A 25,617-nucleotide genomic window follows, 5' to 3' on the forward strand; every position below is an offset into this window, starting at 1 on the left:
GAGTCCCATTAACTCACTGGACATCCTGTTTCACTCAGAAGTATCAAATAACAGACGCATAACAGCATTATAAAATGACTCCAATTAAGGAGGTGATATGTAATCAATCAAGGTATAAAAGGGAGTGATAAAAGAAATGTTCAACTCTCAAACCTTCACAGAAAAACATCAGTGATTCTAAAAATACAGAGCGGATTCAAAGTGAAGCAATTTTGTTTATTCCACAGTTTCATCTAAGCCAGAAAGTTTAATATCACACAGTGAAACTTGTCTGCAGTCGCAGACTCGTATCAAAGCACATCAAGGCATAACGCTTCCTAAAAGTCATACATTTCCACATTACGCCGAGCCTGAAACTTCAAGAGAGTTTGGAGATAAAAAGTTCTGCTGGTTCTGCGTGTGATTTCATCAGGGACACCGACAGCAGAATATTCAAAATCCAAGAGGAAACAGACTCTGTATCACGCCATAAAAAATGTTGTAATCGTGCATTGTAAGTCTGTAACCTAACGACACCAAAACTGGGTGAAATAATAAATTTAACTTGACACTCTTTTGTAAATATTTTTTATACAGCATGCAAATACTGTCATGCAAATAATTACAATTAGCAATTTAATTGCATTTTTTTATTTCACTTACAGTGTAAGCCTAATAAATATCTTACAAGCAAACTTATAGTTAAATAAACCCAAATGATTTTCTTTTCATTTTCATAATTTTTTATAAATATATTTAGGCTGCGTATTTAATCCTAGAATGTAAGCATACTGCATATGGATGACATGCGATACTTAAATGTGGTCTAAAAAGTTCTCTTAGAAGTCAGCAGAATTACATTTGGCACAGATGTGTCGTGAGTGCACAAATCATGTATAAAATGTCTCGATATGTGGTTCACTGGCACTTTGAACAGCTCACAACTCATTTTCTGTGTGTGAACTAAGTTAGGCCTGTCAAGATCATGCACTTTCTGCAGACGAGTAATTGTTATGCAAATCATTGCGATTAAAAATTGCAACAACAGTGTGTCTTGGTTGTGTCACTTACAGTGCAAGCCTAATACATTTTGATTTTTTACTTGCAAACATGCCCGGATGATTTCCTTCAGTGCTGTTACAGTGCACATTTGATGACATTTCTCTACGGCCCTCATGTTGTGTTCCGGTCATTCTGACCTGGAGATGATTTCTTCTTCCTGAAAAGGCTAGTTAAAGTTATTGCACCAGGCTAAAACCTACTGACTTTGCTCACACAGGGTATAACAACTCCCCAAAAATGTTTTGATCATTTTAGTCCTTTTTTAGTTTTTTTTCCCCACCTTGTCACACACACACACACACACACACACACACAAATTGCTTGTAAATCTCCCATCATGCTTTTCACCAGAAAATCTTGGATTCAATCTTTTCATCAACTTGTTTTCTTTCAATTAAAACAAGTTTTGTATCTGACTGATCATAGGCCTCACTGATCTGATATTGTGCTCCTCTGTTTTTAAGTGAATATTGACAAAATTATCCACAAACAAGGTTTTTTTTTTTTTTTACTTAAATACTAAATTTTGCCAAAGTTAAGAACAAATGTTTCTTCCACTCAAACTGAATAAAGCCAAAATTAACACATTTGTTTTGTTTTTAGGCTTTTACTCAAAACCTAAAAATATTGCCAAAATTATCCACAAATAATCCAAACAAAAACAAAAACTGAATATTGCCAAAATTATCCACAAATAATGCTTTTTTAACTCAAAAACTGAATATTGCCAAAATTATCCACAAATAATGCTTTTTTTAACTCAAAAACTGAATACTGCCAGTATTCAGTTTTTGAGTAAAAAAAAAAGCTTTATTTGTGGATAAAAATTATCCAAAACTAATACTTTTTCACTCAAAAAATTGCCAAAATTCTAAACAAAAATGCTTTCTTTACTCAAAAACAAAACATTTAGCCAAGAATACCCATAAATAATGTTTTGTTTTCACTCAAAAAAACTAAGGTCCATAAGCAAAAGCATAATAAGAGACTCACAGGCATTTCTTTTTTAACTTCTCTTATTAAATGGCTAAATGTGAGTGAAATGGAAACTGCACAATTGTAGCGGTTATCTCAAATAACTGTGATTAAATCAAATAACCGCAATCAGGTGATAAATCAATAATCGCAGCAGGCCTGCTCTGAATTTCAGTATTTGCTTCAGTCTGACTGCGTGCTTTGGTGCAGACAAGCACTTTGTGACTTTCTCCACTACATGATGGAGTGAAACTCACATCTGGAATCATGAAATCACAAAGCTGCTATCAAATTCACAGTGCAGAAGTCAGAGAGGTCGTTAGCATGCCCTGAGAGCCGAGCGGCTCTGTTTTCCGCATGTAGCAGCGTTATCTCTTTTCTGTGATGCAGCACATATCAGCCGCTTTGAAGTCGCAGCCAGTGGCCATCGCAAGAGAGTCCTAATGAAATCCTCAAACTGCTTCTAATTGCAGCTGTATCTGGAGTTTTTCCGAGGCTTGAGAGAAAGAGAGAGAGAGACGAGGGAAATGAGAGAGAGTTATAGAAAAATGAGCACGACGTAAATGCCAAGCAGCACGGGGACAAACGCCACCGCAGCAACATAAATAACCGCAGACTTCATCTCCAGCATATTTATAACACAGAAAACACATCTGCGTGTGATTATTCTCTTGCAGACTTAATTAAATCAATTAAGAGTTACGGCTGTACTGATACACAAGAGGCGGCCGGTCTTGACTAATGCTTGTTATTAATTCAGACAAGAAGGTCATGCCTTCACATTTAGTAAAAGCAAACTAGAAATGCACTCAGCGAGGAGCAGGGAATTGTGGGAAAGATTTCTGCAGCGTCTTTCATCCCGTATCGACGGTTCCCCTGTCACCTGCGCTGCCTATTTATAACTGGTAACCATGACAACAGCTGTATTGCTTTACAAATATAAGAGAATCCCTGTCAGAGCGCAGGAAATAATGTTTACGTCTTCTTCATCTGGATCGCAAAGGCAGAAGACATTAGAGGAACACAATAAATCAGGAGCTCGTCTGACACTCTCACTTGTCGTCTGGAGAGATCCCATGAAATTAAACAAAAAGATGAGTGAAAGCTTCAGAGACGCAGAGACAGGGAAGATAAAAAGATACAAAAAAATGAGTATATCTTTGTTTCACTCCCAAAACATCCCTCTCATGCTTGCAGACGAAGCACCTGACATCAAAAACACATAGAAACCGGATTACACTAAAGAAGAAACCTCAAACACTGAATTCTGACAGTGAATGTGTCTGAACATGTTTGCATGCACATTAAAACATTAATACTGAAATGTAGTTATATTCCACGTATATGCATGCACTGACTGCAATGATTGAAAACAAAAATGGTCTTTAATTTAGTACATTACAAACACCTGACCAGAACGAAGGTTAAACAGCAATAACTGTCGTAATTTAAGTGTATGAAGTATCAAAAATTAACAAAGATTTGTAACTATACTTGTGACACATTAAAAACATGCCATTTTGCAATGATCAGAAAAATAATAAAAAAAATAATAATAAATAGCATGACAAATAAAAAAAAGAAAATAACGTGCATTTAAATGATCTGTATATACAGTAATTTAAATTATTATCATTATAATTTAAAAGTATACGTTTTAATATAATAGTATTTTAATAATGTAATTTAGTTTTTTTTTCTTTTATAGAACTTATATTTGATATTTCACAAAAACAAAAAATGCATTTATATGTGCCTCATCTGTTAATAATAACAGAGTAATATATTTTCTAATATACATAATATTAAATGAAATAATAAAACAACAATAAATTATAAGTAATTATTCATAATAAATGTAAAAATATATATGTATTTTCCCAGATTTAAAAAAAAAAAAAAAAATTATAGACCTTAAAAGGATAGTTATAAAATTTGAATATATTTTGAATCTCAGTCTTTTATTTATTGATTGATTTTGTCTGTACAATGGAAGTCACCAACATCCTTCAAAATATGTTCTATTCCTTTCACAGAATAGGCCATGCAGGTTTGGAATGGCACAAAAGGCGAGTTAATAATCAAAATATTTTCATTTATGGGAAAACTGTCCCTTTAATGAGAAGATAATGTGCATATAAATGTGGCCACTAAATAATTCACAAACAGGTAGCATAAAAACTCTCTAGTTTTCCCCAGACAGACAGACGCAGACAGACAGCGATGGAAGAGAAGAGATAGAAAATGATATCTTAAGTCCCACGACACAAATTAAATCTCATAATGCAATACATTTCAAACACGCTGGATTAAAATGAGAGATGAAGAACTATAACACGTCAAACCAAATGAAATCGCATGAGACAAAACTCGATTTTTACATTTATTTCATAAAATGTGATGGATTCTTGTGTGAAAAACCTGCACAATGCTAAGGACTTAAGAAGTTTACGTTTAAGAAGAACCTATTCAAATATAGACACGTGCATAAGTAGTTTGAGATTACTCATCATTTGTACTGTACAAAGCGTCAAACCTTTTCTTGCAATTTCTATTTGGACTGGATTTGTTTATCTCTCTTCAGGATTGTGGGTACTTTGATGCTGACTGAACAATTAAACAACATTTTCTGAAAATAACATTGAAACGTGTGTATGGTTGTGAAAGTGGTTGCACAATATATTGTTTTGGCTGATATTATCAGTCAATATTTTACATTTGTTAATTACTTAAAGCTGCAGTCTATAAGTTTTGCCTCTTTGTCGCCATCTCTGTTTGAAAACCTGCAATTGCAGTTGTTTGTGGAATTATCTTCCTTGTGTGGGTTGTGCGCCGGCATTGCACAAGAATCTAATGAATCTAATATTTTGAGTATTTTTTTTGTGTGTGTGTGTGTGTGTGGCAGTCAATCACCGCAACGGTGTATTTACTGTACTTCGCACTCACAGATTCTAGCCTATACGTCTTGGAATATATGATGACCCAAATAAGAATTTTCACCGAATATTGTCATCTGAACAAGTAACAAATCTGCCATTTTTGTTCAACTGAGGAAAAAAGCATTACAATAAATTGCGCTACCAATGGTGATATAATCTAAAGCACATTTACAACTGGAATATAATTTAATTTCATTCACATGTGTTGCATAAACACAGAATCCTATCAAAATTACAAACCTAAATAAAAAAGAAACAAATAATTATAACTATCATCAATCCAGTATTTAATTAGCTCCCATTCTCCATCTTCTTCAGTTTATTCTCTCTGTCTAATAACTGAAAGTCAAACTCTATAATACACGTTCATATATTTAATTATTTTTCTTTTCTTAATTTTATTCAACTATAATAATGCTGTTATTGACCATAAAAAACCTGTTATATAAAAAGAAAAAACAAAAATTTAAAAAAAATAAAAATAAATAACAAAATTTAATTCTTTAAAAACCAATAATTAAATACAAATAAATATTAATAAATATAAAATAATTTATAAATATATAATTAATTAATATAATGATATTTATTAATATTTGGGTCTGGTAAAACCCGGGTATTTAAAAAAAATACTTTTTAAATTGCAATTTAATTTATGTAAATTAATTTAAAAAAAAGAATATATCTAAAATAACTCAGTTATGCTCTATAGTACTTTTTCATATACTGTCGGCATTCAGCAAATATGCATTTTAAACTAGTTTTTGAATATCTAACAAACATTTAATTAATAATACATTTACATAATTATTTTTGATTAACTAATTTTTATTTATTTTTAAATTGATTATTTCAAAATATTTATTTACAGAAAACTTTTTTTTTTTTTTTTTTTTTTTTTAAAGCTAAGATTGGGGGATTTGAGCCCTTGACATCTGGCAACCACAAAGTTTTCAGGATAAGGAACCAGCAGACATAAAGGCAAACCATAATGCTTACTAAATTGAGAGAAGTGTTTTCATTTTTCTTTTTAAGCTTTTTCATGGTTTTAGTTCACTATAATAACCCTGTTATTGGTCTTGAAAAACCTTGATATATGAGGGAGCCTCATTTTATAAACTCTGATTGGGGGATTTGAGCTCTTGACATCTGGCAACGGCAATGTTTTTAGTATAAAGAATCAGCAGATTAAAAATTGCAAACGATGATGCTTACTAAATCTACGTTTTAACTCTAATCTGAGATAAAACTACAATTCCTCACGCAGCATCAGCAATCAAAAATCCACTTTGCAGTAAAAGTGGCAGAAACAACTGTAACGCAAAGCTCTGTTTGGCCACACTGACCGCACTCTGCGTGAACTTTTAGGAAGATCAACTCTTCTCGCAAGCTGTCATCAGCAACTGCAGCTTTCAGTTCTTCATGGTTTCAAAGCTTATGACACAGCAAACCCATCATCAGCTCGCCGTGAAGACAGATGCTTCACAAAGCCTCCACTTCATTTCTTTCACCTCTGAATATCTTCATCATCTGCTGCCTGGGGACAAGGCCGAGTTTGAGTTTCATTTTTAACACCTTCATTATTTGCTCTTGAAAATGTCTGCAGGATACGAGAACAAAAAAACTCAGTCCTTGAGGAACAAAACCAAACTTCATAACAACACATGAAGTTAAGAGAGAAATTCATCAGCCTGCGGCGATGAGAGGAAGTATCATCAATCTGAGAAAGCAAGTCCTGGAGTTTCTGTTCCTAACGTTCACGTTTGTCCTACTTTAATGCTACGTGACCGAATACAAATACAGCGTCTGTTCCGCATACATTCAGCTGCAAAACAACAGCAGCAGCATTAGAATTACTGCTGTGTATAATCATCTCATTAAAGAATAAAAATGAAAATTCAGTCAACATTCATTCACCCTCAGGACTGACGTTCTTGTGCAATGCAAAAGGAGATGCTGTGAACGTCCAGACTGTACGTGTCAAGACGGGTCTCACAAGACTGATGCCAAAGAAGAGACTTGCAACCAAAGACATTTGACATCGCTGATGTCCAGCCAGCTCTGACGTGTTTTGAAACGCCATATTTGGGGACATATGAGAGCACAAACAGACAGGAAGATTTTCAGCGAAGAAAAATGTCTATAGTTGTATATTATACAGGTTTGGATTTTATATTCCTGTAAGATAGCGGTTCTCAACAGAAAACCCCAGAAAACTTCCAAAGGGACCTTAAGATGACTTAAACATTAAAATGAGCTAAAACAGCGAAAAAACAAGATGTTTCTTATTTTAATTGAATTCAACCACTTTTTTGTGTTTTTTGCATCACCAGTGTTGAGATACTATTACATGCTTTATATATATATATATATTTAGAGAGAGAGAGAGAGAGAGAGAGATAGATAAAATATATATTTGAAAAATATACACAACTAAAACTTTAACTAAAAAAACTAAATAATTAATTTAATTAAAATTTATAAAAATAAAAAAAAAAAATTATCTATACAAATTTATAAATCACATATATATATATATAAATAAAAAAAAAAATTATAAATATTTTCTATGCAATTTTAGCCAAAGTTTTAGTAAATTCGTTAATTTTGTAAATAAAAAATTATATATACATATATAATTTATAATTTGTTAATTATAATTTAATTTGTGTTGATATATATATAGGGGATTTAATTAACAGAATCTAGGAGTATTTACAGTTCAAAATAAAATTTACAAAATAAGTTCTGAAAACAAAGCAGAGGAAACAAATGATGGAAGCAGAGCTTTGGATATTGCTGTGGACAACGGAGGGCCTAAGAGTCAAAAAGACTGAGATTTGCCGTTTTAAAAAGAAGGTAATCAATGGATTTTCCTGCTGCTATCTTCTCATGTTTCCTATGTTTTCAGTAAACTCATGTTCTCCAAATGTCCTCTACCGATCACGAAAGCACCATTAAATCTGACATCAGCAGTGCTGCCAGCACTCAGTGCGTCTGATTACCAAACTATCCCACACACACAATTCAGAGGAGAAGTAAAGAGTTAAAAATAAATAATGGAGTTTCCAGCATTGTGCAACGGTGAGAGGATCCTCCACTGCGCTCACTCCTGCAACAAAACTCAATTTAAATCGATTCTGTGTCTCAAATCCTGGATGGTTTTTCCCGTGGGACACAGGGGCCTGTGTGCGGCCACTAATGCACATTCAATAAAAATAACTAACATACACAACTACTAAAAATATATTTATATATATACTTATATATAAAAAAGATATATCAAAAATACATATATATATTTATATTTTGTTTTACCTCTACCTGATCTGTCAAAAAGCCATGCAGCAATCTTAAAAAAAAAGTAGCAATCCTAAAATAAATAAATTTTAAAAAGCCATAATTTAATTTCAGCAGTCGATTTTTTGCCATTATTGCCATTTAAATAAATGCTGTTCTTCTGAACTTTCATCAAAGAATCCTGAAAAAAAAAAATACTTTAGATAAATATTTGATATGTAAATATTTAGAAATGCTAAGCAGCACAACTGTTTTCAATGTTGATAATAATCAGAACTGTTTCTTGAGCAACAAATCCGCATATTAGAATGATTTCTGAAGATCATGTGACACTGAAGACTGGAGTAATGATGCAGAAAATTCAACTTTGATCCCAGAAATAAATTACATTTTAACATATTTTCACATAAAAAACAGCTATTTTAAATCACAATAACTACAACACATATAAAAAAAATTCAGAATCTGATGAAATGTAATTACTTTCTAAGAGGAGTCTTTCAGAATCACACCAGCCTCAAACTTCTGAATTTTAATGTAGTTCTTTGCAAACCTGAGCCTGTACAAACTTAAAAACTTACAATGTATTTGTTTCTGTGAAGAAGTTTCAAATCTTGTGCACTGGTCCCTAGTGAGTGTGTGAGTAAATCTGACTGCTGCTGAACTGACGTGTGTCTAGCGTGTTGCTGCATGGCGTGACCTTGCCTGCGGGTCTGTCACACACTCACACACACACACACACACACACACAAACAAACACACACACACAAACACACACAAACACACACACACAAACAAACACACACACACACACACACACACACACCTGTTTGCCGCAGCCTCTCTCATTAAGTCCAGTCATCAGTGAATCACTGGCCCCTAATGGCCTAATGTGACTGTATATCTGCAGTGGACACATAAAGGAGCTCAACATTAAAAACCCTCATGATCCCTGCAGGAGACTGACATTCACGAAGGGGGGAAAAAGACAGTTAGAAGAAAACTGGATGGAAATTGGCTTCTCCTGACCGCACAGAGGAGTAAAGATGAATGCAGAGGTCACATCCCAGCATGCACTTGGGCAGCCGGAGCTGAGAGGGACGGTATCATTAGAGGAAGTAGATCATGCATCACAATCTCTGAAGGTCTGAACAAAGCCAGTGTTGCGCGGTCCGCTTCGAGACCTCCGGACGCCACAGCGGCGCTACTTTAGAGGACAAAACGAACAGAGGGAGTCGGTCTTATCTTACACTTCTCCAGCGGTAGATATTGAGAGAAAATCCCTGGAAAAAGCTGCAGCTTATCAGAGCTTTTGTTTGGTGAGCAGAGAACAGGTCGGACGGTGTTATCAGACACAAAAACACTAACACTGCTAGAAGATCAACACCTCACACAGATGAAACACAGAACACTAGATACTCATCATGTAACAGTTAAAGGTGCTGTATGTGATGTTTCTGAAGAGCGTGCATAAAATATTACTGCTGCCTGACAGATAGGTACATGTTGTGAGGAGTCACAACTGCATCTGGTAGAACTAGACTCTATGAGAAGAAGAAAACGACACTCAAAAGTTCGGGGTTGGTAAGATTTTTAAATGTTTTTGAAAGACTCTTCTGCTCACCAAGGCTGCATTTATTTGATCAAAAACACACTAAAAATACGAAATATTATTTTGATTTAAAACAGCTGTTTTCTGTGTGAATATATTGTGAAATGTAATTTATTTCTGTGATCAAAGCTAAATTTTCAGCATCATTACTCCAGTCTTCAGTGTCACATGATCTTCAGAAATCATTCTAATATGCTGCTCAAGAAACATTTATGATTATTAATGTTGAAATTAATGTTGAAAGCAGTTGTGTTGCTTCATACTTGGGTAGATTTTTTTTTTTCTTTCAGTGTTCTTTGATGAATCCACTTTTTCTACTTCCACGAATACATTTTTTTTAACCAACATCAGTCCTGATCATAACTAATAACAATGCATCTATTTTCAGGATTTTAATCCATTAAATGCAAGTTTACATAATCCCACTGTTGTTGTTTTTTAAATGGAAAAACACAAAAAATCTATTTTCTATATAAAAAAAAAAAAAAACATAAAATTACAACCAAAATTTTTTTAGGATTATTACCATCTTAAAAAAGTCAATGATAGAAACAACATTAATTTTGCATAAATTTTGTCAGATTAAAAAAAAAAAAAAAAAAAAAAAAATTATCACTCATACACACTAATTTCTCAGTACATAAAAATCACACTCTGATATCCATACCAACGCAATCACACAATTATAATTATATGATTTAAGTTCTATTGAAAGTCAAAGAAAACAGGCTCCATAAGACAAATGAGAAAATGGTGTCAAAATAGTAAATGTAAAAAAAAAATGAAAAGGTAAAGAAAATTAAGAAATGAGCATGAAATACTAAAATTCAAATAACAATTTATTTATATTTAATAGAAACTTAAAATAATCTAAACCAGATCAAAAGCAATAAACTATAAAATTTCACGACAAAAAACAACATTTTAAAGAGGTACTTACGTGCACACACTCAAATAAATCCCACTTTAATTGTTTGTAAACCACATAATTTACATTAACCATCCAAACAAACCGTTCAAACCAATCTAGTTTTCAAAACAACACTAAACTGATAAAAAACAAATGGATGTTTTCGAATGCTAAAATATCTTGCAAAACAGCACAGAAGTCAATGATGCACATTTGTTTGAGAGCAGGTTATGCAATAAAACTGTGACTTTGCTCGGTTCTCAGTGAGAGCGAGATCATGGGCAAAGAGTGCGAGTTACTTTATTAAGCTTCACTTTAGGTGAAAGGATTTAATCAGGGCACAGGAGACACACACAGCTCAATCAATCAATCAAACCAATCAATCAATCAATCAGTACTCACCTCTCCATCTCGTACTCTTTCACGCCCGGCTTCACACGTTTCATCACCTACAAGGAAACACACACAGTAATCAGATAAGTGCGCTTTACAAAATATTCAATTAGTCATCCACCTCAGTCATCATCCGAGGGCTTCCCTTCCCTCTCCAGATAAAGCCTAATAATCTCAATGAACTCTCGCCGGCAGGCAGTCGGAGCGCGCAGACACAGAGACAGACGAGAGCTGCACAACGGCTCTGAAAATGACCAGCAATTGCCTTCAAATTACAAAACGACTCATCCATTTGATGAGATAACAGTCATTTGCAGAGAAATGAGGGAGAGCGAGTGTCGAGGGCTGTTTGATGATTGTAGGTTAGGAAGCTTTTATTTCAATTGAGAATCATGAGTCACACTGTATAGCGGCGCTGAAGGATCCCCGGGAGATTGCGGAGATCAGGTTGATGTAGACAGTGTTAGTATGTTGGGTGACGGAGGTAATATGATACTTGTAGGAATAAAACGCTGTAGTATATACTGTTCAAAAGTCTGCCGTCTGTAAGATTTTTTTAAAGAAATGTATATTTTTATTCAGCAAGGACTGATTAAAAGTGACAAAAAAGTTTTCAATTTCAAAAATATGCTGTTTTTGAACTTTCTATGCAAAAGAATCCTGAAAAAAAAAAAATAATAAAAAAATTCATGGTTTCAGCAAAAATGAAAAATGCTTTTGGATGTTTAAATAAATCATGCTGCAGTGTTTTGTTCCGCAAAGAACACCAAAAAAAATTTTTTATTTGTTTTTCTACAAATAAATGAACACTTTTATTCAACAAAAAGCAATATGTTGATCAAAACTGAAAGGAAAGGCATTTATAATGTTACAAAAGATTTCTATTTCAAATAAATGCTTTTTAAAAATAAGTCAAAACAAGCATGAAAGTATGCATTTGAATATTCTGTTCATCAAAGAAGCCTTAAATCCACAAAATTGAGAAAACACATTATGCATTAATTCTACTATAAGCAATAATATTAATATATATTTTGTATTGACCAAATGATTCTTGAGCAGCAAATCAGCATAATAGCATGATTTCTGAACTGAAGACTGGAGTAATGATGCTGAAAATTCAGCCTTGATCACAGAAATAAATGACATTTTTACAATATATTCACACAGAAAACAGTTCTTTTAAATTGTAATATTTTTAGAATTTTACTGTTTTTACTGTATTTTTGATGAAGTACATGCGAGCAAAACAGACTTTCAAAAACATTTAAAAAATCTAACTTTTTAATGGTAATTATCTCCTATTTGTTAGTAGCTTGTTTAATGTGTCATTTTAAATTGTAATAATATTTCTCAATACTGCCAACATGACAGGACACACAGTCAGTGACAAGTGACAAGAAACACAACAGAATACATAAAGTAATTCAGTCCTGCTAGCAGAAATACAACTGAATTGTTCTAGGCTAGTTAAATAAAATTAATTCTGTTAGCACTATTCAGATTGGATTGGTTTTCTAAATGAGTTACAGTTAAGATCAAATAAATAAATAAATGCATGCTTAATTAAGACAACAAATGTTATTTGAAGAAATATAAAACACTGATGCACAATGTCATGACTTCAGTAACTATTCAGATATTTACATTTATGCATTTGGCATTATGCATCTATCCTGGGCGACTTGCAGCATATGAAAGCCAGGAATCGAACTGCTGACTCTGGCATGGCTTGTTGCATTCCCTACACGTCAATATAAATGCTTCAAACTACATTTGCATGTACATATAGTCCATTATTCATATCCGGGAGAATCAAAGGTCGTCCTCTCCTGTCAAACTCAATGAAACAGTGAAACTCTCTGGACTGGAGCTGAACTCTTAATCGCTGCTCGACTGAAACCGACCTTCGTCTCAGCTCTTCTCACCGCAAAGGCAAAATCAGCATTTACAGTCATTTACATTTGAAACTAGCAAAACCTGCTGCTGTAAGCATCCCTGACAGACCACGGCACATTCAGAGGAATCTCACGAAACCTGGCAAGAACGGGACCAGGTCACTTCACACCAAAAATAAAGATGGACATTATACACACATTATATAGCATTTTGCTTAAAGAAACTAAAGCAAACAATTCTGCCGATTTGCAAAAAGGCCTAATATCATATATATTACATATAACTTTAATGCATTTCTCAAGATAGCAAAAGCAATAAAATGTTAAAAGCTTTTTTTATTACAAAAAGAAACTGTATTATTTAACTTAGAATCTGCAAAAGTGGAAATCTAGCATAAAGGCATAAAATAGTAAAAAAAAAAAGTTAGACAGGAATCATGTGTTTATTAAGGAAGAATATAAGACTCCTTCACTGTCCAAATGGTTATCAAAAGCAAAAATGCAACCAAATACATCACATTTTTCTGGGAAAGTGTGACTCTTAGAGCAAATCTTCTATCACTATTTTTGGAATCGGCAACTTAAAATTGGTAAGAAAAATGGGTTTGATTCAGAAAACATGATATGGTGGTGTTATGTGCGTTTTAGGGTGAAATTTCTCTCTGGAGAGAGAAAGAGGAGAAAAATCCTCCAGAATCTGTTCTGTTAGTCACAACCTCTGGCTGAGATCTTCTCCCAAACATGCCACCACATTAAATCGAGCCGACAAGCGTTTTAGGCCATGCATGAAACCAAGAAAGAGCAAATTTATTTTTCTGACAACCTCTAAAATGTTAATTAACAAGATATGTTAATGGGGACAAAACTGAACCATGCATTAAAAAAATAAATAAAAGGACTAGGTGAAGTTGGAACGCTGCTTGCTTTGGAAGATTCTGATTTCACTTAATGATAATTCTATTAATTCTGATTTCTATTAATCAATCTTTCTGTATTTTTGAGGAAGAAAGACGTTTGGAAACATCGGTGCAAAAACAGACACGTTCAAATCCATTAACGGAATGGAAAGTCATAAAAAAAATGGAAGTGATTCTAAATAAGAACTCAATTTGGATTCTCAACCTTCGTCTGAACTCTTCCCGCTCAACAATTTCCCGTGACCTTACAGTGAACCCCACAAAACCCCTCGTTCCTCATTTCGACATTCAGAGAACAATTTGTTTCCATTGTGGCCGTGACTTATGTCCCTCTTAAACTGGATATCCAGCAATAACAGAAGACGAGAGGTTACAGCCACCAGACGTTTGTCTATATGAGCTCTGGATAAGACTGGCACTTATGAAGACCTATGTGTGTTAATATGTGCCGAGGCCTTTAATGCTGGAAACAAGAGATCAAAAGAGCCTCAAAACATGTCCTTCAGACCTTCAACTGAAGATCGACCCGGTCTGCCAAGGTCATTCTCCATTTGATGAGGTGCGGGGGCTATTTCCTTTAGATAACGCGAGGATAAACGTTCACTGCGCTTTTACAATGATGCATGCACACGTGGATGAATCCTGACCACAGCAGAATGAAATCAAATGGAAATTTTATACAGTTTTAAAGGAATTGTTTACCCCGTATACTTTATTTTTCCCAGTCTGTAATAGAAATCTATTTTAGAAATATAGAATATATACAAATTTGTCTTTTGGTTTTTGGAATCACAGGTAAATAACGACAGAAATGTTATGAAATATTCCTTATGGAGTGCAACAGTCGGGTTCCAGAAGTAAAAATGCTACACATTTTCGCCATAGGGAAATTGATTTTTAATAATAATAATAATATATGAATCTTTAAAGACAGACCCACTGTGAGCTCTGGGCTTAATAATTCACGGTATATGCTTTTGTTGAAGCCATCAGTTCGCATTATTTCAAGTTACGTTTTAAATCATCTTGTTTAACAGCAGAATTTGTGGTTAAAAACTACATTACCCATGATGCTGTACAGAAAATTCCAACCAATGAGAGAGTTGCATCCTACTCTTGTCTCCCCCTACTCTCTCAAAACAGCTAAATATTTGATAAATGTGCATATTTTGCCATAAACGTGGCTATATATATATATATATATATATATATATATATATATATATATATATATATATATATATATATATATATATATATATATATATATAAAAAATCTACAATTTTTGAATGGATAGCAGGTTGGTTTGGTTCCTTGAAGAAAAAGCACAAAAAAAAAAAAATACCAACGCCGCTGAAAAAGTGGGCGCCTATATATCTATAAATAGGGCTGTGTGGAAATCTCTCAATAACTGTGACATGAACTGATGTTCAACAACCCTTTTGAGTTAATAATAATTGTTACAGCTATAGCAGTCACTATGATAAATATGATCCCAGCTTAAACACACAGTATTAATTCATGTACAAACCACAGACCGGCCCATTAATATCCAACACTCTTAAAAAGCCTTTTCATCCAATAATGGATATCAGCAACTTATTCTACCACAAACCAGCACCATCAATCTGATTATTAAATGAATTTGAGTTTTCCTCATGTTGGCTGATTGACTGCTGTGCATTGTTAAATATTTCAAACATCATGTTCCTTTAATAAATACTGTCTAATAGTGCACATATCAAGAGTCTGCGTCCATATGTTAGATGCACAATATAATAGTGTTACTGTACAAGACTGCTGGCCCAGATCTGTACTTTAGATTTTATTAAAGAGCCATTATGAAGAGCAAACAATCTGCCATTTCTTTGTAATTAATTGTGAAATTTACAAGCAATTTAGCAGTGAAAACTGTTTCTACACCAGTTTTGTTTTCAGTGTAGCGCCTAGTCATCTTGTGAAATATCAACTGTTTAGTATTCTGGTATTGTCTTGTATCTGTGAAGGATAAATGCAATGCTGGCCTAGATACTGATTAAGCGAGGTATAAAATTTTGGTAGCTTTAAATCAAGAGCATACAATACAGATCCGACTTAAAATGCTTTCTATCAAAGAAACAGAGGCTGAAATTCCAGCCCAATTGTGCTTCTAAGAGAGATTCGATGAGTTTTTTCCCCCTGAAACATCCTGTAAATTGTCATTCACACAAAAACTGTGCCAAACGCACAGCTCATGACCCAGACTCAACTGTCTGTGTCTCAGGAGAGCAGCGAAACACTGCAAAAGCAACGTAAGCCTAAGGAGATCGCAGAAAGCTTGTGATGCTTTCGAGAAATGTAGTTCTGGTCTTTCAGAGTAATTATCAGATCGTAATACTTTCAGTTCAATTCTTTAGGGCATATTTTAGGAAAATCTGCCTAAAAGCTTGCTTTACCTCTTTGTGGGCTTCGCTGGAAATGCGGTTGGTGTAGCGCAGAACTTCCAGCTCCATGTCAGTCTTCTGCAAACGACTGCAGACACACACAGAGAGAGAGAGAGAGAGATAATGCTAATCATCATGACAAAGACTGCAAGAATTTGCATATGAAGATATAATATCTTATAAATCAAGAAGTTACAAGAGGCTGTGTGTTCAAGGCTGTGCTCTTAAGCATGGCGTGAGGCTACAACTTAAAAACTGATGCACATCGATGCTATTCAAATGTTTGAGGTCGGTAAGATTCGCTCATCAAAGATGCATTTATTTAATAAAAATACAGTAAAAATTTGAAATATTTTTACAATTTAATACAACTGTTTTCTTTGTGAATATACTGTAAAATGTAATATATTTCTGTGATCAAAGCTGAATTTTTAGCATCATTACTCCAGTCTTCAGTGTCACATGATCCTTCAGAAAACATTCTAATTAGCTGATTTTTGCTCAAGAAACATTTCTGATTATTATGCCGAAAACAGCGCTGCTGCTTATTTTTGTGGAAACTGTGATACTACATTTAATTGTTTTTTTTAGGATTCTTTGATGAATAGAAAGTTCAAAAGAACACCATTTATCTGAAATGGAAATCTTTTGTAACATAAATTCCTTTACTGTCACTTTTCAAATTTACTGGCCACAAAGTTTAATGAAGAACAAACTTCTCTGATAAACCTGAAATCCTAAACTTAGCCCAAACCCAGCAGGACTGATGTCAGAGAAATCAGCACTTTGCCTCTCGTTAGTGTTTTTTTTCTTCACCTCCATCTATTCCTGGTTGAGCGTCTTCGATTATGTCTTAATGATGTTGCCTGCTGAACCAAATCAACATCACATCACATCACACAACTCAAATTTGAAAACTCAAAAACAAAACAACAAAACAAAACACATCACACAATACACACACACACACAAAAATGCAGTAACCCATGGTTACGATCTGCCATGTGATTCTTATCAGCAGCTCTATTCCAAAGCAATGAACACTTAACACACGGATCACGGGATCTCTTACATCAGGAATCAGTAAATGCGTAGTTTGTTAAAGGAGTAGTTCACCCAAAAATGAATTTGCTGGAAATGTGCTCACCCTCAGACCATCCAAGATGAAGATGAGTTTGTTTCTTCATCAGATTTGGAGAAATGTAGCATTACATCGCTTGCTCGCCAATGGATACAATATTTCTCTTTTAATTCAGACCAGATGGCTTTTTCACTGGAGAAAACTATATTATGGATAGAGCACTCCATAAAAGTATTTTAGCCGGATGCAACTGTTTAAAGTTAAAAACACTTTAATGATGGATTTGTTTCTTACAAACATGCAGCTTTTGGCTTCTCAAGATCTAAACTGATGGACTGGAGTGGTTTGGATTACTTGTGATGTTTTTATCAGCTGTTTGGACTCTCATTCTGACGGCACCCATTCACTGCAGAGCATCCATTGATGAGACACTGATCCAATGCTACATTTCTCCACACCTGATGAAGAAACAAACTCATCTACATCTTGAAGTCGAGAAAACTTTCATTTTTGGGTGAACTATTCTTTTATAAAGTATAATGCACCAGCCATTTTAGCAAATAATGCTTGTCTTTGTGAAGTGAATACTTGCCTAAAATGTTGATTGACATTTGGTGTTAGTGAGAAAAACCAGCCTATGGTGTTTTACAGGTCTGGTTTCCACTAGTTTGCCATCTAACCATCTTAACCTGGCATCAGTAGTTTTTCTAACCATGCAAGTGTATCTGCTTTGTGTGCAGGCCTTTAATATCTGCTTCATCACGGAGAAGCAAGCAGCAAACTCTCTCTGGAAATCTTGAGGTAATAAGCGAAGGGGAGGAAGAGAAGGAAACAACAAAGTTAGCAGGCGAGCGAAGGGAAACCGTAATGAGCCGCTTTCCTTCGAGTAATAGAGGAGAAAACCTAATGCGCACGCCAGCGAGAAAAGCACGCAGACCATTAGAGACAAACACCGGCCGTATAGACCCACGCAGGAGGCTTGAGAGAGAAAGAGCGATTGATAGCAGATTGTTTGTAATGTGGCTGAGCTGTCGACATGAGAGTGAAGAGCTCTCAGTCATGACAGAGTCATTCTGCTGAAATTAGCTGAAGCGACGAGAAGAGCACTTTGTCTGAATGACATTTCCCCAACAAAAATCCCGCTCTATGAAGCAATAAAGTTCATGTGTCTGAATGCATAATGATGCTCTGTTAATTAAATACAAGGCAGATTAAACAAGCTGATCTGCTCAAACTTTTACAAAAAGATGCAATGACAACCAAAACACAAAAAAGATGAAACAATGCAACTTCAGCTCCAGTAATTGCGGTCTATTTTACCTTTCATCAAAACATCAAACGTTTGCTAATTGGAGTAGCTGGCAAACTTGCTTTGATTTTGTTAATTGGGTTTTAGTAACGAGCAAGGTTCTGTGCTTTAGTAATTAAGACGTCAATCGGCTGCAGAAGAAAACGGCTAAATTGCGTAAAGCATGGTGTGAAACGGTTGAAATGTTTTGACAATTGCATGATCTGTGATATAAGTGACACTCACCCCTCCACAATCACTGGGTGCAGCAGGGAATTATTCACCTTAAACCTGCAGAAGAGAAGAAAAAAACATCAACAATGTCTCAATACTGACAGTCTGCTATTGTTTTAGTATCTGAATCCTCCTTTTTGTCAATGCTTCAGAATAGATGACAATCATGTTAATTTTTTTATTTAATACAATGACATTAAACATTTTAAATGCTTTCTGATGCATAAATGAGTGAATATCTAATATTTAGAAATATTTCTCATTAGGATCAGTTTAAACGGGTGGGTCGTTTTATCCGAGCACACAGAGGACGCGTGTGCTACTTTCTCTGGAATGAGTTTTAGGACCAGAGCTCTGAATAATGGATGAAACTCACTGGCTGATGCCTTCAAAGGACGCTTCACGACAGGTGCTGCCGCTATCAGTGTTCAATCCCCGCCACACACACACACACACACACACACACACACACATAGAAACAGACATTAAACCTACTCAATGTCCCATTATCCAAAAAGAATAGAACAGAACGAAAATCACAAGTAGGCCAGATGTCTGAACATCTCAATTTCCCAAATATCCTAACAGAGGGAGTCTTGTGAAAACATGACCAGGTCACTATTCACCCCAAAGTGTAAAAATAAAAATAATAAAAAGTTATGTTTACTTTTATTCATTTATTATTAATAGATTATTAGTATTATTAAATAACTAATAATAAAAATGTTTACTATTACTATGTTATGTTTACTATTTATTATCAATGTTATTATTAAATAACTAAATAATAATAAAATCAATGCATTGTGTGTACTATTATTTATTTATTAAAAGCTATTTACTAATAATAGTAGCAATAACCTATTAATAAATAATAGTAAAATGACAAAAAAAAATAGATTTTATTATTATTATTATTATTATCATTATCATTATTATTAAATAACTAATAATAAAAATAATAAAATCAATAAGTTATTTTTACTATTATTTATTTATAATTAACAAGTTACTATTATTATTATTAAATAATAATAATATATTTACTTTTTGTTATTTAATATATTACTATTTCAATTATATATTTTCTCTTTAATTTAAAAATATAATAATGTATAACAGAGACAACAATAACAACAGCAATTTATATATGCATATATTTAAATTTTTATTTACACTATAAATTAATGTTTTATACACACATATTTATATATTTAATAAAATATTTTATTTTGCATAAAAATAAATGTTTATTGTGTTTAATGTATACTATGTACATTAAAATAAATGTATATTATAATCATCATAATAATAAAAAGTATATATAATTAAATTGCAATGTTATTTATTTATTTTTATATTTATTTTTCTGATACTTCTTATATTTATACCATAGTCCACATAACACTACAAAAATTTATGTGAAGTAAATGAGAAAGATCTTACCAGTGTGAGCAGGACACTCGGCTTCATTTTAGTCAGCACATCAGCAATCTGTGGAGAAAAGCTTTCATTAGAGCGGATAATTTAAGCGGAATATCATTGGCTTTGCAGAAATATCAGAGAAAATCCTGCACGCTGACAGGTGCACTAATGAACGACAAAAAATGGCCTTTGAGGAGATATTTTCTTATGAAAAGCAGATCCAGCGGTGGCGGCAGACAGACAGACAGCGTAAATGTCAACCGAAGAGAGAATGAATCACCAATAATCTGCGCGAACAGAACGAGCAAAGGATTGTGGGAAGGAACACCTGAGCTGTCTTATGTGCTCTCAGGAGTGGATAAGCAGCATTTTAAACCCACAGGACGAATCAAACGCAGACTATTTCACCTCAGGTCAGATTTCTGAGCAGAATCCACATTTCTGTCTGATCCTTCATCCAGCAGAAATCCATACAGACGACAAGCGCTGAATGCTAAAGCGGCAGTCTGTCAGTGTTTACTCAACCTCATGTTAGTGCACACCTGTATGCAACACAGAACACTGCTGAACATCTTTTGTTCATGCAGAAGCGTCAGGATCTATTATCATATTCTAATAGAGCTGTCAGGAAAACAGATTGAGCTGCGCCGACAGTCTGAGGAGTAAATGAAGCTTTCGGCGTCCTGAACGAATGAACCCAGCGAGAACATCAGATTAATGCGGCGCGGGGGCCGTGTGCTTAACGGCCCTTATCCAACAAATTACAAACACAACGACAGACAGCACTGACACCCTGACCACATCCACAGAATATGAGCTGAGACACCAATTAGGACATCTTTATTATTATTCATTATTACTACTACTTTTATTATTTTATTTTCATTTTTCAGTTATGAACAATAAAAAAATATACACTACAAAAAAAACAAAAAACAGGTCTGTTTATATATATATATATATATATATATATATATATATATATATATATATATATATATATATATATATATATATATATATATATATATCTCCCCATATATTATATACATACAGTACAGGTCAAAAGTTTGGAAACATTACTATTTTTAATGTTTTTGAAAGAAGTCTCTTCTGCTCATCAAGCCTGCATTTATTTGATCAAAAAATACAGAAAAAATACAAACATGTAATTATTGTGATATATTATTACAATTTAAAATAATTGTTTTTAAATTTATTATACTTTAAATTATCATTTATTTCTGTGATGCAAAGCTGAATTTTTAGGATCATTATCACATGATCCTTTAGAAATCATTCTAATATGATGATTCATTATCAAAGTTGGAAACAGTTCTGCTGCTTAATATTTTTTTCAGAACATGTGATACTCTTTTTTAGGATACTTTGATGAATAAAAAGTAAAAAAAATAAAAAATAAAAAAAGAAGCTATGTTTTTAAAATATAAATATTTTGTAATAACAATATACGCTACTGGTCAGTAATTTGGGGTCAGTAATTTTTTTTTCTTTCTTTTTTTAAATAAAATCAATACTTTTATTCAGCAAGGATTGTGTAAATTGATAAAAAGTGATAGTAAAGAAAAAATATATTATTAGAATATATTATTATTAGAATTTTTTTTTTTATTTTGAATAATGCAGTTGTTTTTACCTTTTATTCATCAAATATATTAGACAGCAAACTGTTTCCAACACTCATAATAAATCAGAATATAGAATGATTTCTAAATGATCATGTGATAGACTGGATGTTACATGTGACACTGAAGGCTGGAGTAATGATGCTGAAAATTCAGCTTTGCATCACAGGAATAAATTATTTTTTTTAAAGTATATTCAAATAGAAAACTATTATTTTACTGTTTTTTCTGTATTTTTGATCAAATAAATGCAGGCTTGATGAGTCAGAGGACTTAAAATGTAGTATTTTATGTGTTTTCAAGAGAGTGCCAACTACATAAAAAATTGTAAATAAGCTACTATTATTATTGGACTTAAAATGTAGTATTTTATGTGTTTTCAAGAGAGTGCCAACTACATATACATCTAAAAAAAAAAAAAAAAAAAAACAATATAAACAAAATAATAATTACTTCTTATCATATATTATAATATTTGAATTTATTAAATATATAAAAATAAAAAAAAAATAAATATAAAAATACAACAAACAAAAAAATGGATAAAATTATTAATAACCACAGATGGATGGATATAATTATTATTGCTACATATTGACAGACTACAAACAAACAGCTCAATTCTTAAATGCATTCTGTGGTTTTCTAATAATATAAAAGTGTATTATGTTTTTCATAACCGCAGATACATGTTGCAGCTCCTTATAAAGTTACTGAGCAACTGACTAATATTTCTTTGATTTACTCACTGAAACGTCTCGCACCTGCAGAATAAATAGACGTGACCAGCCGTTGTACATCATCTTAACGTGTCAGTGCTATAAATATTTGATTATTTTGTTAGCAGACTAGATTTGACTTATGACTCAAAGAAAGTCACACTGGTTTGCAAATAAAAGGAGAGACCCATGGCAAAAATAAAGATGTGGTTAGCTAACATCAACTTATTAGGTGCATTAACTAATGTTAACATGTATTAGTAAATATTTAAATATGTATTAGCAAATGATGAATCTGACAAACTAAGATGCTGTAGAAGTATTTATATTAACAAATGAGAGTGTTGTAAAGCATTGCTGCTACATTCATAAAACAAAACAATACTGGCGTCGACATTAAGGACTGATTTTCACAGCTTATAGAAAGTAGTTCAAGCATAACCTAAACTGATGTTTCAGGATATGAGCTGCTGAAGTGTGTGGAGCGTAAATGAACACCTAGCTCAGGTAAAGATGAGCAAACTCTCACATCATGCAGTTTGACATCAGTGTGAACTGCAGCTTCATATTATGAAACAGAATTTAAATAATAATTAAATTAAAATGTACTCTGTCTTGTTTAATTAATATCGCTATAAAATCCTGCTTTTAAACAGATCAAAGTAAATTTTTTTGCAACCTGGAAAACTATCAGCATTGATTTTTGCCGATAACCGATTGTTCCTGCAATCAACTATCGGTGCCGATTAATCGGCAAAACCGATAAATCGCTCGACCTCTAATTATTACTATAAAATCCTGCTCTTAAATAGATCAAAACAACCGTGATCAAACTCTGTTCAATCAAAAAACATTGAATAGAAAAAAAAAAACTCAAAAAAAAACATAATCAAAAGCCAAAACTGAGAAGTTTTAAAGAAAGCGCTTGGTCAGATCTATTGCTGAGAGCTCAAGACAGATGGCGAGGAGAAAAAAAATGACATGCAAGATAAATGACCGACTCTTAAAACATTTTAACAAAAAACCAAACTTAATTGGGTCTGGCAGCCGTGTCATAGACCCTTAATTATTCTAATTTTATGAGCGCAGAAATCAGTGATCAAGATTTATGGGCTCAAAATGTCTAAAGATCGATGAAAACAAAATCAATAGTGTTTTCATCTGACATTCTGGCCTGCTGTGCAGAATAGCAACACATCTGAGCGTAAGTGGAAAATGACGGTCATTAAAGCAATCAGTACGAGCCTGATTGAATATTATGAGTCGTCCAGCAGCTGTGAGAGAGACGGGATCAGATCGGGACAAACTCGAAGAAACCAGCCTCACAAGGTCTGGAAATCCAGCTGCTGCGGATGATCACACACCGTCAGAGACTTCAAGAGTTCACTGACAGAATTATCACTGAGCTAAATTAAACAAGTAAATCAAGTGCATTGCCTCTCAGTATTTCCTCTAGTGTAAACAAACGGAATTGAAAATATAATGTAAAATCTCCAAAACAATGAAGTTGCTCAAACAAACCAGTGGTATTTTAGTATTTTTTTATACAGTATACTAGTTTTTTTGTCATTTCAAACTACACTTTATTTCATTTTTTTCTGTTTTCACTTTATTTTTAGTAGTTCTGTTGTATTTCTATAATTTTTTATTAGTTTTTTCTTTATCGTCTATCGGCGCCTGAATTTATTTCAAGTAATGAAAATGTTTTTGTGGTTTTATTTTTATTTTTGGTTATTTTAGTTCTGCCTTGGCAACTAGCTGAACAATAAATGTGACCCTGGAGCACAAAACCAGTCTTAAGTCGCTGGGGTATATTTGTGGCAATAGAAAAAAAAAAAAAAAAAAAAAAAAAAAAAAATACATTGTATGGGTAAAAATTATCGATTTTCTTTTATGCCAAAAATCATTAGGATATTAAGTAAAGATCATGTTCCATGAAGACATTTAGTAAATTTACTATCGTAAATATATCAAAACTTAATTTTTGATTAGTAATATGCATTGCTAAGAACTTCATTTGAACAACTTTAAAGATGATTTTCTCAATATTTAGATTTTTTTGCACCCTCAGATTCCAGATTTTCAAATAGTTGTATCTCAGACAAATATTGTCCGATCATAACAAACCATACATCAGTGAAAAGCTTATTTATTTATCTTTCAGATTATGTATAAAGCTCAATTTTGAAAAATTGACACTTAAGACTAGTTTTGTGGTCCAGGGTCACATTTATGTTTTTAATGTCTATTTTTATTTTATTTAGTCTTAGATATTTTAATCAATAAAAACAATAAAAATGATAAAACAACTATCTCAAAAAAAGAAAAAAAAAGAAGAAGTTTTTTTTACATTTTATTTTATTTCAGTTAATGAATTTCTTTTAATTTTTTATGAACTGAACAAGTTTTATTGTTTTTAGTACATCAACTTAAACTAAATGAAAATGAGAAATGTTAACTTGGCAACTAGCTAAAATAAAATAAATTAGTTTTTTATTTTAATTCAGTTCATGCTTATTTCATTTCAAGTGACGATCTGGTTTTATTTTCAAGTAATTAATTTTATGCTTTTATTTTTTAGTTTTAAACAATAACAACAAACTAACCAAAAGCAATGGGAAATCAACATCTGAATGACTGAATAAACTGAACTTTGTGTCAGATGCACCACATCAAGTTCATTTTCACAGCACAAACAAACCACGACAGCATCATGCGGCTTAGTTTACATAAACTCAACAAACGCAAAGACATCTCCACAGTTGGAGACTCTCAAAGTCATTCTTGCGTACATTATCTAGCAGCTGAGGGCAAC

At 33.1% G+C, this 25,617-nt stretch overlaps 1 protein-coding gene across 1 annotated transcript in view; it reads right to left on the reverse strand.

Annotated features, from left to right (window-relative positions):
• Positions 1 to 25,617, reverse strand: part of LOC109075421 (xaa-Pro dipeptidase-like) — a 57,487-nt gene that overhangs the window by 18,743 nt on the left and 13,127 nt on the right. The window contains exons 5-9 of the mRNA XM_042744513.1: positions 20,459 to 20,506; positions 19,389 to 19,450; positions 19,025 to 19,069; positions 16,422 to 16,497; positions 11,180 to 11,226 (exon numbers count right to left, since the gene is read on the reverse strand). Of these exons, the coding sequence (XP_042600447.1) occupies positions 11,180 to 11,226; positions 16,422 to 16,497; positions 19,025 to 19,069; positions 19,389 to 19,450; positions 20,459 to 20,506 (278 nt within the window). The remainder of the gene's footprint in view (positions 1 to 11,179; positions 11,227 to 16,421; positions 16,498 to 19,024; positions 19,070 to 19,388; positions 19,451 to 20,458; positions 20,507 to 25,617) is intronic.

Source organism: Cyprinus carpio, chromosome B18 (genome assembly GCF_018340385.1).
Source record: "Cyprinus carpio isolate SPL01 chromosome B18, ASM1834038v1, whole genome shotgun sequence".
NCBI lineage: Eukaryota > Metazoa > Chordata > Actinopteri > Cypriniformes > Cyprinidae > Cyprinus > Cyprinus carpio.